At 51.6% G+C, this 17,101-nt stretch overlaps 7 protein-coding genes across 7 annotated transcripts, besides 5 other annotated features; 3 read left to right on the forward strand and 4 right to left on the reverse strand.

The window, feature by feature from the left end:
* Positions 1–214: 214 nt before the first annotated feature.
* Positions 215–3,228, forward strand: ACLA_006800 (uncharacterized protein; the record flags this gene model as incomplete). The annotated part of the gene is made up of 4 exons (XM_001273347.1): positions 215–633; positions 692–1,343; positions 1,412–1,700; positions 1,748–3,228. 4 exons carry the CDS (start codon positions 215–217, stop codon positions 3,226–3,228), a joined length of 2,841 nt encoding a protein of 946 aa, XP_001273348.1.
* A 181-nt stretch (positions 3,229–3,409) lies between these two features.
* Positions 3,410–3,434: a microsatellite.
* A 626-nt stretch (positions 3,435–4,060) lies between these two features.
* ACLA_006810 (uncharacterized protein) lies at positions 4,061–5,154 on the reverse strand (the record flags this gene model as incomplete). The annotated part of the gene is made up of 4 exons (XM_001273348.1): positions 4,061–4,571; positions 4,636–4,649; positions 4,877–4,971; positions 5,046–5,154. 4 exons carry the CDS (start codon positions 5,152–5,154, stop codon positions 4,061–4,063), a joined length of 729 nt encoding a protein of 242 aa, XP_001273349.1.
* Positions 5,155–5,804: 650 nt separating this feature from the next.
* Positions 5,805–6,239, reverse strand: AfusinC (Defensin domain protein; the record flags this gene model as incomplete). Its single annotated transcript, XM_001273349.1, has 1 exon — positions 5,805–6,239. The coding sequence occupies one exon, from the start codon at positions 6,237–6,239 to the stop codon at positions 5,805–5,807; it is 435 nt and encodes a 144-aa protein (XP_001273350.1).
* Positions 6,240–8,612: 2,373 nt separating this feature from the next.
* On the forward strand, positions 8,613–9,387 carry ACLA_006830 (isochorismatase family protein; the record flags this gene model as incomplete). Its single annotated transcript, XM_001273350.1, has 3 exons — positions 8,613–8,675; positions 8,732–9,000; positions 9,087–9,387. The coding sequence occupies 3 exons, from the start codon at positions 8,613–8,615 to the stop codon at positions 9,385–9,387; spliced, it is 633 nt and encodes a 210-aa protein (XP_001273351.1).
* A 566-nt stretch (positions 9,388–9,953) lies between these two features.
* Positions 9,954–11,405, reverse strand: ACLA_006840 (uncharacterized protein; the record flags this gene model as incomplete). The annotated part of the gene is made up of 1 exon (XM_001273351.1): positions 9,954–11,405. One exon carries the CDS (start codon positions 11,403–11,405, stop codon positions 9,954–9,956), a length of 1,452 nt encoding a protein of 483 aa, XP_001273352.1.
* A 1,106-nt stretch (positions 11,406–12,511) lies between these two features.
* Positions 12,512–12,543: a microsatellite.
* Positions 12,516–12,544: a microsatellite.
* An 81-nt stretch (positions 12,545–12,625) lies between these two features.
* On the forward strand, positions 12,626–14,173 carry ACLA_006850 (F-box domain protein; the record flags this gene model as incomplete). The annotated part of the gene is made up of 1 exon (XM_001273352.1): positions 12,626–14,173. The coding sequence occupies one exon, from the start codon at positions 12,626–12,628 to the stop codon at positions 14,171–14,173; it is 1,548 nt and encodes a 515-aa protein (XP_001273353.1).
* Positions 14,167–14,197: a microsatellite.
* A 408-nt stretch (positions 14,198–14,605) lies between these two features.
* Positions 14,606–14,648: a microsatellite.
* Positions 14,649–15,060: 412 nt separating this feature from the next.
* Positions 15,061–16,982, reverse strand: ACLA_006860 (putative CTP synthase; the record flags this gene model as incomplete). The annotated part of the gene is made up of 4 exons (XM_001273353.1): positions 15,061–15,681; positions 15,734–16,697; positions 16,753–16,888; positions 16,958–16,982. The coding sequence occupies 4 exons, from the start codon at positions 16,980–16,982 to the stop codon at positions 15,061–15,063; spliced, it is 1,746 nt and encodes a 581-aa protein (XP_001273354.1).
* Positions 16,983–17,101: the final 119 nt, after the last annotated feature.

A 17,101-nucleotide genomic window follows, 5' to 3' on the forward strand; every position in this document is an offset into this window, starting at 1 on the left:
GTGAGGAACCCCCGGCTGCTCCCTCTTCCCTTCCCACTCTCCTCGCCGTCCGAGCATGAAATCGAGCGGCATCGTCTCAACGACGGGGAGATATGTCTAGACAGCACTCTCTAACTAAAGTGGACTAATGAGATACATGTAAGCGGGTGTTCGTGAACGATATCTCACCCAAAATGATCAAAATTGAAATTCATAGGTATGCTACCGGGACATCATGTCGGACCCTCTTTCAACAATAGCCAGCGCCGCTGGTATCATCTCTCTCGGACTCGAAGTCCTGGACAGAATGATCGTCTATTGCGACGCCTTCAGAGCATACAATCAGGATGCCGAAGATCTCGGCCACAAAGCTACCGGGCTATCCAGGACACTCAAACACCTCGACGATGTCCTGCAACAGAGACACGCCGTCGAACCATCATCACGACAACAGATTGTCGATCTGCTGGAAGCCAGCAACGTCACACTCGAGAAACTTCAGGAAATGACACGCAAGATACCAATTCCTCCGAAAAGCTCCAAGACCCGCGACTTGGCGCAGCGAGCGCTGTACCCCCTGCGCAGACAGGCCCTCATGGATGCTGCCAGGCTCCTTGATACTTTGCAAGGTAATATTGACACAGCACTAGGCGTGTGAGTGTTTCCTACAGGATCGTCTACAATAGCCCCAGTCTAATAGGGATGGATATAGGTTATTGCTGCACCAGGGATCTGTAGCACAACACACGTTGCGCCATGATGTCCAGGCGCAGAACATGCTTTTACAACAAAGGCTCGATGAGCAGGATACCCAGCTTGAGCGAATGGTGCGAATCCAATCCTGCTCGAGTCATCGAGAGGCGGTTACTCACATCAAACAGGAATCGATGATTCGGTATATGTTGGACAGCAAGCTTCCAGTTGCCCCGAGTCTGCTCTACACCATGCAGAGTGAAAATAGCCGTGCCGCGGCAGCTATGAGTGCGATAGATAGTCATTCGACGACCCACGTCCGACGTCAGATGCCGTCCGGGAAAGTTACACATCACGCACCTCAGTCTGTAACTGCATTGCAGCGCAAGCATACCGAAGTCCTCAAGAGAAAGATCCACCTTCACAGCGGAATTCTGAGATTCTCTCTATCCTTAAGTCTGTCGATTACCCAGCGAGCCGGTGGATACTCTATCGGTCATACACTTACTTATCGTGCGATCACGCCCTACGATTTCGATGAACTGATGAATCGATACCGCGAAAATCCGGTGAATCATGCCAATAGTGATCTGAGCTGCTGCCGCTACCTTTTTGAATCCGGCGTAATCAAGCCGTCTGACAAATCCAGAGATGGAATAACAATGCTAGACGTGAGCTTCCAGTTAAAGGCCTCTTGAAAGCATGCTGATGGAACAGATGCTGATGGGTAGCGTGATAGGTTTTGTTGATCAAGGATCTCGGCTTCTCATTCTTGTTTCCTAATAGCTGGAACCCACACGCCTTCCTAGAGGTTATGGACTACTTTTTGAAGTTTACAGCGCCTTTAGAAGACAACAGTGGGCTGGAGGGTACTTACCTCAACCACTTTGTCTCCAACGCGCAACCAAAAGAGTCGTCCTACCCACTGATAGCGAGGCTCGTCGATGCCGGTAGCTACATCACGGATTTCGCCTTAACCCCATTCAACCGGCACGTAATTCGTCACATCATCTTCAATCATGCAGAAGGTAAGTTCTGTTGCTCCATAGCTAGTCGGCCGCTGCTAACTCATAAGCCGTCCTGCTTTCCGCTGAAGCACGGGCCATTGCCTGTGAAGACGAAATCGCTCTCGCGAATCTGATATCCCGCGGCCAGCTTCTTGCAAACGACATCATCGGAGAGTGGAAGGCGATAGGCCTTGTCCTTGGCTGGCCGTCCGGGGTAAGCCTTCTCCTTGAAACCGCAACGAGGCCACTTCCAGGGGATTGTATCTCCTGGGCTGCCCAGTTAAACTGCTTATCCTCCGTGGAATTGTTACTGGATGCGGGTGCCCCTCTCTACACCTTCCACCTCTCAGAAGGCAGCCGCTCTCGAAATCCTCGAATCATAGATCTTCTTGTTGACGAGTTCATTGCTCGAAGGGAACATCTTCGCGATTTCGCTATGCGCTATCTACCTGAAAGTCGATGGCGCAGTCTCGGAGTGTCCTCTTCATGCTTGCCGCACCTGAACGCCCCGATGGTGTACAACGCCCTCCGAAAGCAAGGTATTAGCGTAGCCGATAAACTGGACCCTCGGAAGCAATCTTTACACTGCTGGGGACAAGGCTCCGAAATTGTTTATGAAGAATACGTTGGAAATGTCCTCTTTGAAGCCGGGTTGTCTATCTCCCATCTGAACAAACTTTATGATGCGGGCGTGGTGGACGTCGACAGCCCGGATGAGAGCGGCTTCGTATCGTTGAAGGGGGGATATCGTGTACATCCACTGCAAGATATTTTGAGTCGAGCGCGATGGATGATTTCAAAAGGTGCAAATCCCAGCAATCGTCTCCCTGGAGCCACCATTCCTGCATTCCACACAATCTTTCATGAGAGTATGTATCAACTGGAACGCGCAGCATCACGCAAAGATTCCATTGCCGAGGCAATGAAGTTCATTGATGACGAATTCGCAATGTTGGACGAAGAGAATCGAAATTTCCTCATCGCAATCATTATGGAGGATAGGTTCAGTGGGCGCCAGTGCGCATGCTCCAAGGCTGGGTGGACGCCATTTGCGTCGTGGGTGAGAAAGCCGAGACATCATCTGAACGAGCTAGCGACTGTCGCAATTCGCCAGACAATGCTGAACGTTCTAAGACTGATGCCCGCGTGCTCGGGCACCGCCGGTGCAGTCATTCGACTCTTCACGTTCGAGGATCTCGACCTCGAGCATATCTGTCCTGGAGAGAGTGGCGACTGCCAGCTGGATGATGCTGAGAGGGAAGTGGTTCAGGGAATCCAGGAAGAAGGGCTTCAGCAACTTGAGGAACTCACAGAGAGATCTGCGGAGCAGTTCCAGGGACTCCACGTCCCGCTGGTTCGGTTTATGCAGGAGTGCTGGTGTGTACAAATGCAGGAGTACCTTCAGCGAGACCGGCAGCTGTCACCAGACGAGCTCAACCGAATCCGAGACCTAGGGGTTGTTGACTTAGCCCCTGCTGCTGTACCATTGAACGGGGATGAGTGGTGTGTAGTGTTGCACCCCAAGGTGACTGAGGACGTGAAGAGTTAGATCTGCAATATATCAATTCCTTGGTTGTGGTGATGATCACTCTTTTGATATTTCTTATGTCCTTTCTGTTTTTATGGGGAATGGGATGCGGACGTATGGACACTAGATTCTTGCTTCAACTAGTAAAGCGCCTGTTTAGCTAGTCATTCCACTGGATAGGCTCCAACAGGTTAGTAGAATCTTGACTGATTGATTGATTGATCGATATATCATCCAAGCTATATCTATCAACAGCGTCAAACCGAAAGTGGTTGCTCTTCACGGCTTTAGGACCGTCGAAACATTTATCACATAGACGCCCTTATCCCCTCAATTTCAAGCCACATCTCTCAGAAAGTCAGAAGCGAGAACCAATCTTCTGTCTGTTGGGTAGGCGGATCCATGGGAGCTTGTTACTTTGTTTTCCGTCTCCGAGATTCGGCGCGTAAAGAGCCAAAACGGCGTTCTTGTAGTGGACTAGACCTTGAACTGAAATTGTCACACGCGTCCGGCTAGGTTCGGAAGGGCGGTTGAGAGATGAGGCTATTCCGTTGTCGAAATCGAGGGCTTAGAGAAAGAAAGGGAAGATACAGGCTTAGTCTAATCCAATTTCAAGACAGAAATGCACTTCTCACTTTATTTAACTTGTTTGTTTAGCCTATTGGAGGGATTTGAACCCTCATATTGCTTATGTAGACTTGGCAACTAAAAATCCGGTTTCGTTCTTCTGGCGAGTACAGAGCAGGTTATGGGGGATCACTGGCGAGTCTCAATAATTGTAATGGATAGCATGAGTGGGCGCTTGGTAGACTTGGCATGCTATAGGCCACGCAACCCCCTTCTGCAATGAATACTAATCGTCTTGGTCTAGATGGAAGTCTAGCTTTCTGCCGCTGAAAGGATCTAGATAGGTAGCGTAGTGGCCCCCGGAAGCAGTCTTCAGGGCACTCCCCAACTCTTGGAGAAGATCCGAAGCGAAGTCGGGATTTTCCTGCAGCTCGTTGAGGAACTTGAAACGATCGGAGTGAAGGAATCCCTCGACGGCTGCTTCGGCAAACATAAGGCGCACCGCATGTCCCTTGGGCAAGTTCCTGGCTGCAGAAATGTGCTGTGGTGTGACATGCTCTGTAGTACTCGTTTGCTCCCCGCTGTCCGGATTTGGAATCTCCGAGTCGTCGATAATAGCTGCCTTGATCAACTCCGCCATCTGAGCCTCCAGTCCGCTTGACCCCAGCATGTCTGCCAGCCTCGCGAGTTCTATGGCAGCGGCGATTCGGTCTTCTGGGGCTTCGTCGTCGAGCTCTACACGGCCGAGATATAGCCATTGCAGGAACATTTCGAAGTTGGAAAGCGGCGCGGTTGTTCTACATGGCCAGCCTTGTCAAGTCCTCATGAGGTGATGATTGATCTGTTTGAGTATCTAAATACATCCCGCAGGTCAACTGCGCCACCAATCACCATCATCATAAACCATAGCCATAATCACTCCTCCTGCAAGATAAAAGCATCTCAATCGTAGCCAAGCTCAGTTCGAATCTCCACACCCAGTGTATGTATCCAAACCAGCCCGCCACTCGATGCCTCCGCTCAATACACCTAAGCTCTCTTGCAGAATTGCTAGCCGCCTTGTCAGCCACCATTGCCAGACGAGTCAGGGGAAACAACTTACAAGGTGGAAAGGCTTGCAGCGACACCAGTTATTGAGACACTCGTAATGCTCGGGGCACTCGCCGTGCTTGCCGCAGGCCTGGCCGAGCATGGCATCTGATGCATTGTCAGGTTCTTTTTCTCTTGTCTTGTGTGAAGGGAAGGGGAGGATGGATGGAAGGGGTGCCTACTGTCAGCACGAGCAGCGATGTTGTTGTCCTCCTGGCTGCCCTTGAGGGGGGTAGCGAAAGAGGTGGCAATGCCAACGAGGGAGAAGAGGATGATAGTGTTGAGCTTCATTGTGAAGACTGGAGTGTTTGAAAGACAGGGTTGTTTGGATTCGTTGTTTGATGAGAGAGAAGTTTGAAGTGGGAAAGAGATACGAGAGGGAGTGATGAAGAGAGAAGATGAGATCGATGGAGGAGGAGGAGATTTATATAGACATTTATCATTGGTGATAGTGAATGTTGGTTGAACAAAGAAGTGAAGGTTGGCACGAATTGGTGCTAGTGGAAGGCTGGTGATATCCAGCAAGTGAATGAGAATAGCGGAAGGTGTAGCTATTCACTGACATAAAGTAATTGACATTGTTTTCAGAACTCTGGAGAAATTGAGAAAGTATTCATAGTGAATGCCCAATATCAGAAATAGATTATTGATTTTTTACATTTTCACAGTGAAAGCATGAGGATTAGGAAACTTACAGGGCTTATACATAGTTCATCTGATGGGAGCCTTGTGCAGTACTAATATCAAGAGCGGGATGATGAAGTTCTTGAGGAAAATATGCCATTATAACCTGAAAATGATGATACTAATAGACATGTAGTCCATCCATAAAGACAGGCAAGAATCCCAGAGTGAAGCAATCTCAGCAGCTTAGGTCCAACAACTCCCTCCATCCTCCCAGTCAACCCAACCTCCCCAACCCAAAAGCTCATCCTCCACCCCTAGTTGCAAGTGCAAACTTTCTTATCCGAGCACTGTCCACCAGGCTTGCCAATATACGAGCAATGATCCTCACAGCAGAATCCGCCCCACGGATCCGGGAAGCTGCAGCAGATGCTGCGCTTATCGAGCTTCACGTCGCGCGCATCCACCTTGTTGACCACATCCTCCACACCCATGTCCTTGAGGACCTCGCGCAAAGGCGCGTCGCCGTCAATGACCTCGTCGCTGCGCTTGCTGCGCGGGTAGCACGCGCAGATGTCGTAGCCTGGGCAGCCGTCGCGTGGCAGGCAGCGGCCGCCGTTGTCATTGCCCTGGCGCACGCAGACGTTATTGCAGACGTTGTCGCCGCCGAGGGCACAGGAGATGGAGTTGTGGCAGAGGGCAGACGCCAGGGGGAGGGCTGCCAGGAGGGGGGTGAAGAGGGCGAAGCGCATGTTACTGGTAGGGTTAGTAAGGGTGTTTGAGAGGAGAGGAGGGAAAACTTACTCGGCTGTGGATGTTCTTTGGGAGTTAGACAGTCGGTATTGTGGTTCTGAGTGTGGTCTGTTGTCTTGCTGCTGCTGTTGCTGATGATGAATTGGATTTCAGGGCGAGGTCAACGGCCCCTTTATACCTTTGCGCTCCCTCATCGTGACCCGATCTGGGGATGCTCAACTTCCACTCCTTGATACCTACAGACGATAGTCATCAAGGTTTCTCAACAAAATAACCTTCACGTCGTATCCTTTGACTAAGATCATCCTCGACCTGACGTCGGCCGCATACCTCTTTCGTAATTCTCCCCAACGAGATGCAATATCAAAGCATCGCCAGTTCGATACTCTCTTCTTCTTACAGAGTCGCGTGGATCTGATCGACAACAACCCTTGTTTCAAGCAGAACAGGAGCGTGGGGATATCATGGCCACGCCTTCTTGTCCTGCAAGTTGGTTCAATGATCAACAGTCAAATACGAGATGCACTCCACACTGCACCTACGATCCAAGATACTCGCCGACATTGAGGTGTGGCCAGTTGCAGCTCTGATAGCCTTGGGTGATACTCCCTTTACTGATTGCAGAAGGCAATTCAGCTTCAAGAATAGAAGCAATACGAGCTGTGTCCACCACTGGGAATACACCATGGGGGCCACCCGGCAGAGACGTAACTTTATTGTCCTCCCAGTTTCCAGTGACTCGTGTAGAGAATGACATTAAGATCAGCTGTAAAACATCTCTGTCATGCCAAATTCATGCACCAGTATAGCTTCCACTATCCACCCCCTCGTGGCCCTGATTCAAGACCAATGTGCAGCCACCAATGCTAGCTACATCTCATCCCACCATCGATCCAACTCGTGGAATCTCTCCAGAAATCAATCAGCCCCATCTTGGCAACGTCGATCAGTCAACCCCGGTTTTCAGTCCCGCGCAACGCGAGGTTGCAGCGTGGTTCGTTGAAGAAACAGCCATGGCGATCTCCTCGTATTCCGAGGCAGCAGTCAACGAACAGCGGCGGAGGCAACCTGCTCGACCTCTCCGAGTAGACTCCGAAGTCGTTGCATTCCTCGAATCTCTTCTCCTGGTTTGGCTATGATGTGACTGCGATATCCATGTCGCCGAGAGCTGTGGCCATTGAGTAGGATAGGTCGTGATGGTGCGAATCGCTACCACACTCGCTACGAAGTATGGGTCGATCTAGGCTAGTAGTCCTGTATACCCCCCCGGTGCCCCAAACTCAGTCCTTGCCGCAATGATGATCTGAAAATAACCACCTCAGCATAGTCCAGTTTGACACAGGAGCGACAAATGAGGCTACTGCTTGACAACCACTTTAGAAAACACAGAGGAATTCTATATCAATCATGCAAACAAAACATGACATTCAGTATTTTCAAAGTGTAAAGGTGGCTATATAGATAAGAAAATACCACTATTCGAATCCCCAGCGCTCTGTTGGCAACCCCCATTCATCACATAGATTCCCCCAGTCATTTTTTGACAGGAATCAGCTGAGTAGTGCCATCATTAGATGGCATAGGGACCATCCTCTTGCAGACCTGGATGTAAAGCTGCATGTTCTACATCCCCAAGTTCCACCAGTCCTGAGCCTTACTGCAATGAACTTGGAAGTAATGCCTTGGCAGCCTTTTTAGCTTATACAATTCCGTTTTAGATACTGAAGAAGCTATATCTTAGCTTTTCCAAGATTGAATAATTCTGGTATGACCGTATGAATAGTGCCCCCAGGTCAGAAATTGAACGATCTCTTGGTATTAGGGTATAAGCCTTTCTCATAGATATGATGGGGTCTAATCTCAATCATCTCAATCGTTTGCGAGGAGTTTTGTAGGGTATGACGGCACATATAAATGCCATCCCTGAAGCCCTGATCCGGTTTACTACTTGCTCCCGTCGCATTTACAGACAACAGAGGGAATGAATTACGCAATCATGATGCCGGCGTAGGATGATAGGGATGGTGTATGTCAAAAGTCTGGCCAAATGACAAATATCATATAAAAGAAGTGGATACCTACTTCGTCATCGATTTCAGGACCCACCGGCCAGATAGTCTAATCCTGATCGTCAATTGTCGATTGGCTAACCGGGGCCTTAAGCTTAAGGAGAACGATTAGGAAATCTTTCCGGGGAAAGCTTAGCGGCTGTTCCCGGAACACTTGCCCAGTTGCCCTAATCCCAGCGTGCTTCTATCGAGCCTCTTGCCTTGGGCGAACCCCCGAATATCCTATAAAAAGCCCGTACGATTCTCCATACTCCCAACCGAGCCTACCTTAGACCAGGACCCTCTCATATCATCCCGTTCAAAATGCCTCCCGCCTACAAACGCCTTAACGCGGACGACTGCGTCTTCCTCTTCATCGATCACCAGGTAATTCCATGTCTCCTATTGTCGTATTTATGATCCTAAGCTCACAGCAGGAATAGTCCGGGTTGATCCAGCTAGTCCGCGACTTTGAGCCACATGAATTTCGCGAAAACGTGCTCGGCCTGGTGAAGGTGGCCAAATACTTCAACGCCCCTTCCATCCTGACTACATCATTCGAGACCGGTCCCAATGGCCCCATTGCCCAAGAGATTCCCGAAGTGCTGCCCAACGCCCCCATCATCCGTCGCCCCGGTCAAATCAACGCAATGGATAACGAGGATTTCGCCAACGCGGTCAAGGCAACGGGCAAGCAACAGGTGGTTATCAGGTATGCTCAAACCCCAACACGCACTTGGATTGGATTAGAAGTAGACAAAAGGCAAGACACGGGGGATGTACTGATCGTGCCTGTAGCGGAGTCCTCACCGAGGTCTGCGTTGCGTTCCCTGCTCTCTCGCTGATCGAGCAAGGGTATGATGTTTTCATCGCCACCGACGCGTCGGGAACCTTTGCCGAGCATACGCGGGAGGCGGCGCATAAGCGCATGGTGCACGCCGGCTGCCAGTTGATGAACTGGGCGGCCATTGCGGCTGAGTTGCACCGCGACTGGCGGCGGGATATTGCTGGCTTCGGGAAGATCTGGACGGATCATGTCCCTGGGTATTGGTGCTTGATGCAGAGCTACCAAGCGGCCACGGAGAATGCAAAGAAGTGAATCTTGCGGGTACTGTCCTAGAAAGCTTGTTGGGAGGTAATCTGAACCACCGCTCATATCATAAGACGGAATACTTTTCTAGGTATTTATGCTTGAAGATCAAGAAGAGTTGGGATTCAATATGTTAAGGTTTCCTACTGGTGTCAGACTTGGCATTTATGAAGCCTTTCCGTGAAAAGTCAGGAGCTACTCGGAAATAGATGCCCGGCCGTTAGTCTCCAGTCCACTCTAGAGAGATACTAAGACACCGTCCGTGATTAAGTCTGCTGGGTGCTGTGATTGGGCTATCGCGGCGCAGCAACTACTCCGTAACTACAAGTTGGTCACCATAGTCGGAACAGAGTCAAGGTAAACATACATATGTGCTCAGACATTGACTATTAGAATCAGACTAGGAGACACTCCATCTCAGTTGTATCCTCTGGACGTGGAGAGCCCAATCTGCTTCGCATATTTCGGAACCCCCGTTGCAACATAGCAGTTGAGAATATTCTCCTTGATTTCCAGAGCTTCGCAACATGCCCGAATAGCTCACTAATAGCTCCAACCACAATACTCGCAACCCCTTATTCTTTGTTCCTCATTTTCAAGCTGCATAGCTTCAGCATCTTGCCTGTGGTCTGCAGACTGCTTTGGGCAACCACGGCAAAGTCCTCCATTGCCTTGGAGTCCATTTGTACTTGAGCCTGTAAATAGGTGTACTCATCTCGGACGGCCGCGTCGTGACTCAAAAGTAAGTCGTTGTGACGGTCCATGATTGGACCAAGATCATCCAGGTGTCTCTTCAAGGTTGCTTGCAGGTCCTGCAGTCGCTTCACCTCGTTTTGCACGTCTTCAATATCTCCGTCTGACCCGTCCTCCATCTTCCGGAGCTGCTGTTTCAAGAGCTCTTCGATCAAAGGATGCCTCTCAATTAGACTATTACGATTCTGTCTCAACTTCTCGGTTTCATTGCTAGAAAAGGCGTGTGGATTGCGGGCCACATCTGTGATATAGCGATCCAAAAGTGTCCCAGAAAGAGTGAGAGGATATTGAGCAACAATCTGTGGCGAAATGGACAATAAGAGCTCCCGGGCGCACACCGCTGCTGCCAACGCGGCATATAAACACCAGTCGTCGTTCTTGTGTCCATCCGCATAGTTGGAGATTCCTTGGATAGGGAGACAAGGCGTAATTTCCATCACCGCTGCGGCTTCCATCTCGTAACACAAGATTTTTTCTCTCTTGGCGATATCATTACGGGTTTGAGCGTTTTTCATGACCCGGTTGTCAGACCCAATACTTCCTTTGAACAATTGGACCAGATCTCCTTCACGCAGCCGGCGCGGAATTAGGTTGGCTTGTTGCTGTGATTCCGGCTGCAAACAATCACACACCGTCTCTTGGTGGAGGAATCCGTCTTTGTAAAGCCGATCGTTCGCGGGGCGGAGAAATGCAGTCTGGCCTCGAGTGGTCTTTGCGCGAATGCGCTCAATAGACTCTGACAGACTCAGATCCTCCGACCACATGCGCTCTTCCAAGAACGTTATCGCCTCCAACAGCTCTCTAGGTGGAGTTCGTACCATGCCAGTCCGCTCGAAGCCATCGTCGGTCTCTTTGCCCGTTGCGTAGGGGACAACCCTCGTGCCGAGAACCACATCACCGAGCCGGATGTCGTGCTTCGGGGACGGCGCCCCGCCTGCAATTCCAACCAGAAGCACGCATCGGATTCTCGGAAATGTGCTTTTCATGTCGATGGCTATTCGGGATGCATGGGTCTGTCCGTACATCTCGGCTGGCGGGAGATTGATCATGATGTGATGCCCCCCAACCCGTCCGAGGACATAGTGGTTTCGGTCTCCTTGGCCGCGAATCAAACCGGCCGCATCGTATCGCTCGTCCAGAACGCTCACGGCTGCACGATACTCCTCTTTGAGTACACAGATCCAACCGACCATGAATTCTGTGTGCAGTGGAGGGGCGCTTAATGCGGTTGGTGGTGTGGACGGGTCATCCCGAATGTCTAGGATGGAGGCCATATGAAAGTCGGACGAGGTCAATAATCAAGGGGAACCGCAACTCCACAGTGGGAAGACTTTGGTAGCATGGAAGACTGTTGTGGATGTATAGCTTTTTTTTTTCCTGGGCCCAAGGGAGGCAAGTGAGAAAAGAAATAGCCACAAGGTCGACATATTGACTCATGATTCATCTAGATTCCAGACTTCCCCAAATGATTGGACCAAGCAAAAGGCCAGTTCTTGGAAGATCTGCAGGGGAGATGCAGCATGCGTCTGGCGACAAGACAAGGCTGTGCTTGGTTTTACTTCTTAACGCCCGAAAATTAGCTGCAGGTGAGCAGCTCCGAAGACGCGCTATGGTTCCACGGGCAAATGACGAGGCTATAACCACAATCACAGCCTTTGAGAGATGCCTGCACTGCCAGTGCCAATGAACACACTTAAAATAAACAAAGTAGATCTCCTGCTAGATATTATTACTGGTCTCTATAGAGACCAGCCAGAGATTTGTATACTTAGTATCAGTGGGAATATCAAACAGAGCTAGGAATCATCGTGGCAGCCACTACTGTATGACCAGCAGCTCGGACATGCAAATGTATAATAGCACTTAACTCTTTGAGCAGATTCTATGCATGAAGAGAAGAGAGAAAGCAATACGGAGTATATAGGTGGGAAAGGAGAGTATTGACCGTCCCTACGACTGCCTATCTGGCCGCCTCCATGCCCATGCTTCTGCCATAGTAGATGGCTACTAGAGAGCTTTGGTCAACCAACCTTCCTCTAACATTACCAGCTTCATGCTTTCTCTGTTCATCAACCTATCCAGTTACCTAACAAATTATGAGGCCCTATAGTGAATTGTGCTTAGAAAAATGGTGATTCTCAACCCTTTAAAATGGGGTTGGGAAAACTCGTACATTATCTTCTAGGACTGACATGTTGACCATAGCATCAAGGACAAGGTGGAACACGAGTCACTGCGCACTAGATACACTAAATGTGTCTATAAAAATGAGTCAGAGCATGGGCAGCAGACATCTAGCCGTCTTACGGGCTTGGCACAGCGGGTCCCAGCCCAACACAGTGGGAGCCATAAATCGCCAAATAATAGATACCCCTGTTGCATATTATATATATATATATATATATATATATATGCTTGTTGGCAACTCCGCACTATCAAAGATTCGCGTAAATTGCATGTAGCGTCAGCTCTCCGAAGATCATCCACAATCACCATGTCTATCACCAAGATTCCGATGGAGATTCTCGACCTGGTGCTCTCGGACCTGGATCTCACCAGTATCAAAGCTCTCCGGCTGACCAGCCGATCCTTCAGCACGACGTGCATGACCCAGTCCTTCCTGGACTCTCTCCGACAGCCGGAAACAGATCTCAGCGAGGCGAGTCTTGTCCGTCTAGACGCCCTGGCAAGCAACCCCGTACTACGGCAGCACTGTCACACCCTGGTGATCCTCGCTCCTTACCATGACTCGGCTGCCCTGGAGAAGATCATCGCAAAAGGCCGAGAAACGGGCGTGACCGACATCGACGGCTCGTTATTTGTCCCCTGGTCCAGAGAATGCTCCAAGGAGGAGTTGGCGAGGGCTGCGAGAGAGGTTGCCTGGCTAAAGGGCCAACACGACGCGCAGCAGGCTCGGTCAGCAGCGGATGCGATCCGAACCCTGGCAGCGATCCTGCGTCGCTTCGCAACGCTCGATACGATCCGTCTGGATGCCGCGCTTCGGCAGTCTAACAGCTTCGACCTGGATTCGAACAACGGTTCCTTGCTCGCCATGTGGGCGCAGGCGTCATGGGCGCACGACGTGACTATGGCAGCCCTTGCCCGGAGCCGGGTATCCGTGCGGAAACTAGATATCTACCGGACGACGACGAGATGCGGTATCCCGTGCGGCGACTACGGTCGTCATCTTGCGGGATGGAGCGCTGGTGACCTCTCTGCCGTGGGTGGGGGTCTCGAGGCGCTCTCGCTGAGCCTCTCGACGGACATTGACGAGGGAACTGTCGAGAGGTTCGCGTTCGCGGGAAGGACTGCCACGCACAAGACCTCGGTCTTGGATACATGGCTATCGGTGCAGGCAGATTACCAAAACTCGAGCCCCCAGCTCCCGGAGATTACGCGGATGCTACAGAACAGCCCCAGGCTCTCGCGGCTTGACCTCCGCCTCTACCATCTCGAATACGACGATCTGGAACGCTACGACTGGATCTTCGATTCAATCGCCACCCACGTCCGTCTCCCGGAGCTGCAGGACTGCAAGCTGTCCGGCTTCATGGTCACGGAGAATTCCCTCTCCCTATTCCTGAAAACCCACCCCCGACTCCGGACCCTATCCCTCCGCGGCCTCTACCTGACGAAGGGAACCTGGCCCCCAATCCTGGCACACCTCAGCAGCGCGATGCCCGATCTCGACCTCCTCGATCTCTCCTCGCTGTGGACCCGGGATCCCGAGCCCGAGCCCGAGCAAAAGGCCAACACGGCGCGAGCCAGCAGAAAGATACACCTCCTCAACCTCGAGCCCGTGTGGGATACGTCGCGACCGGTGGATTGGGAGGACGAGCCGACGAGCTATCGCTGTGTAGACAACGACTTCGTCGTCCACTCGAGAGTATTCGAGAAGCCGGATCTGCAGCAGGGATTGCGGTTTCGGCAGCCGGCTTTGACCGAGCCCATGTGGGCGGCGGATGCCCGCGAGTGGGCCGAGAGACGACATGCGGAGTATGGGCCGCCTTATGAGGAATCCAGCTGGAGCTTCGTAGGCTAGGCAGGCTGGGCAGGCTGGGCAGGCTACGGGCAGATGTTCTTGTCTGGTGGTCGAGCACAGCTGGGGCTGGCAGATGTGTGAAGAATGCTCCGCCGTGGATTTCTCGGTATACCATACCGAGAACAACCCTTCGACAGAGGAAATAATAACTAGTCAAAGTCATCGATACTCGACACCTACACCAGAGCAAAGCACTATCCCTACTTCATATTACCTCCTTCTTCCTCCCAATGCCAATCCCTCTCACACCCCTTCCCCCCAAACCTCCCCTCATAGCACGGCTGCACAACCCGCTCCGGAAACCACTCCTGCATCTCCTCCGTATCACTCTCCCCATGAAAATCCTCATCATGGTCCGTAAACGCCATCTGATCGGGTACAGACTCGTATAGACCTATGTGCATAGTGTTTAGTGCGCGCAGACGCGTTTGCGAGAGGAGGGCTTGGGAGAGGAGGGCTTGGGAGAGGAGGGCTTGCTTGCTGGTCTTCATTTTCATCGTCGTCATCTTCATCGCCGTTGGCAGAGGGAGAGGAAGGGGAGGCTGGACCCGTGTATTGATTGATTGAGGTGTTAGCGCGTCGCAGGCCTGGCGGGTTGGATGGAGTCTGGAGATGGTAGATCTGGGGCGGAGTCGATCTAGATAGAGTATTGATGAACCTAGGCCTCGAGGTTGATGAGATGCTTCGGCAGGTGGATGATGAGATAGATGACAATTTATTCGGATTATACTGCGCTGACAATAGCGACTCTATCTATATCCCTATGGGAGAAAATGCATGGTATGTCTTTTTCATCTGCCAAACGCCAGGTACCAACAGCAACAGCAACAACAACCAAAGAACCAACCAACTAGCAAGCCGACGCCTTTTACCAGCATCGGCCGCGTCTATTGAACAGCAACCTTCAGCTCGCGGTGGCTCAGATCGTGTGGATCCTTGAAAACTTCCGTGATCTCGTCGAGGCAACCCGCCGACGCCGCGAAGAAGCCCAGGAAGGTCTTGCTGGGCGCCAGGACCCGGCTCAGATACTCCGGGTGGAACTGCACGCCGACGAAGAACTTGTGGTCCTTGAGCTCGATGATCTCCATGCGCTTGCCGCTCTCATCCTTGCCTACGAAGGTCAGGCCGCCCTGCTCGAGCTGGTCGACCAGCTCCGGGTTGACTTCGTATCGGTGACGGTGTCTCTCCCAGACCTCCTGCTTGTCGCCGTAGAGCTTGCGCAGACGAGACCACTCGGTACCGGGCTGGAAGATCGTGGCCCGCTTGCCGAGGCGCATGGTGCCGCCCATCTTCGTCTTGTCGATTTCAGGCATGTAGACAATCACGGGCTGCTCGCAGTGCTCGTGGAACTCGGCACTGCCAGCGTTGGGCATCCCACAGACGTTGCGGGCAAACTCCACCACGGCCAGCTGCATACCCAGACATACGCCGAGGTAGGGGACGTTGTTTGTACGAGCCCACTCGGCACTCTTAATCATACCCTCGGTACCACGCTCACCGAAACCGCCCTGTGACAGTGTTAGAATCCATACATCCACACAAATCCGCGAGTAAACTTACAGGAACCAAGATACCGTCGGCAGTCGAGACCGAGTGCCAGGCCTTGTAATACTCGGACGGATTCGAGTCCTTGTGTTCCTCTTCCAAGTGGGAAGACTCCACCCAAATAAGATCCAACTTCTTCTTGCAGTGCATAGCAGAGTGCTCCAGCGCTTTGCTAACACTCATATATGAATCATGCAGACTGGTATACTTGCCGACAAGGGCAATAGAGACGGTCTCAAAGACCCGGTCCTGGCTCATGGCCAGGCCATGCCATTCCTGCCAGATGACCTTACCGTGCTCAATGAGCTTGGGGTCCTTCTGCACTGTATCGATGTGCAACAGCTCCTTGATGGTATTCAAGAAGCCCTGCTTCTCCAGCAGGATCGGCACCTGATAGGTTGTCGACACATTGTGGACGCCAACAACCTGGTCACGCTCCACCTGGCAGGCATTGGCAATTTTCTGGATTGTGCTCTCCTCAAGAGGGGTCTCGCAGCGGCAGGCGATCAGATCCGGCCTGAGGCCAGCGCTGCGGACGTCGCTGATGGCTCTCTGTGTAGGCTTGGTCTTCTGCTCCGAACCAATCAGAGGAACATAGCTGACGTGGATCTCCAGGAAGTTGTTCTTGCCAGCCCGGCGTTGGAGCTGGCTCATCGCCTCAACGAACGGTGCACTCTCAATATCTCCGACGGTTCCACCCAATTCGATGATACAGACATCCGGTTCCCGTCCCGATTCATCTACAGGGACCCTCGCAACGCGCTCCACCCAGTTCTGAATCTCATTGGTGAGATGCGGCACGATCTGAACCGTCTTTCCGAGATAGTCACCGCGACGTTCCTTCTCAATGACGTGTTGGTAGATCTTTCCAGTGGTGATGTTGTTATCCCGTCCCAAGGTCACTCCGAGGTACCGCTCATAGTTTCCGAGGTCGAGGTCGGCCTCGCCTCCATCGTCGAGAACGAAACATTCTCCGTGTCTTTTTTTAACGCGTCAATGTCTGCGATGAGGGAATAGTGGTAGGTGGGACCAACTCTAGAGGGTTCATGAGACCCGCATCAGGGTTAAGATACGGATCAATCTTGATACTAGAAACAGCCAGGCCCGCAGTCTTCAGCAGCAGCCCACAACTGCTGGCGATGATGCCCTTGCCGACACCAGAGATGACACCTACGAGAGTCAGCGACGTGTCCAAGGTACAGAAAAAAAAGAAAAGCAGGAAAAGGATTCAATTCTCACCTCCCGAGACCAGAACGTACTTCATTTTGGCTAATTGAGATTAAAATGATATGATTCAATATTAGCCCTCCTGGTGAAAACCAGGGAAGGGGGGGAAGAGAAAAAGAAAGAGAGAAAGTCTGCGGCGGGTCCTTCGCCATCTAT

The sequence above is a fragment of the Aspergillus clavatus genome, genomic scaffold (assembly GCF_000002715.2).
Source record: "Aspergillus clavatus NRRL 1 1099423829797 genomic scaffold, whole genome shotgun sequence".
Taxonomy (NCBI): Eukaryota; Fungi; Ascomycota; class Eurotiomycetes; order Eurotiales; family Aspergillaceae; genus Aspergillus; species Aspergillus clavatus.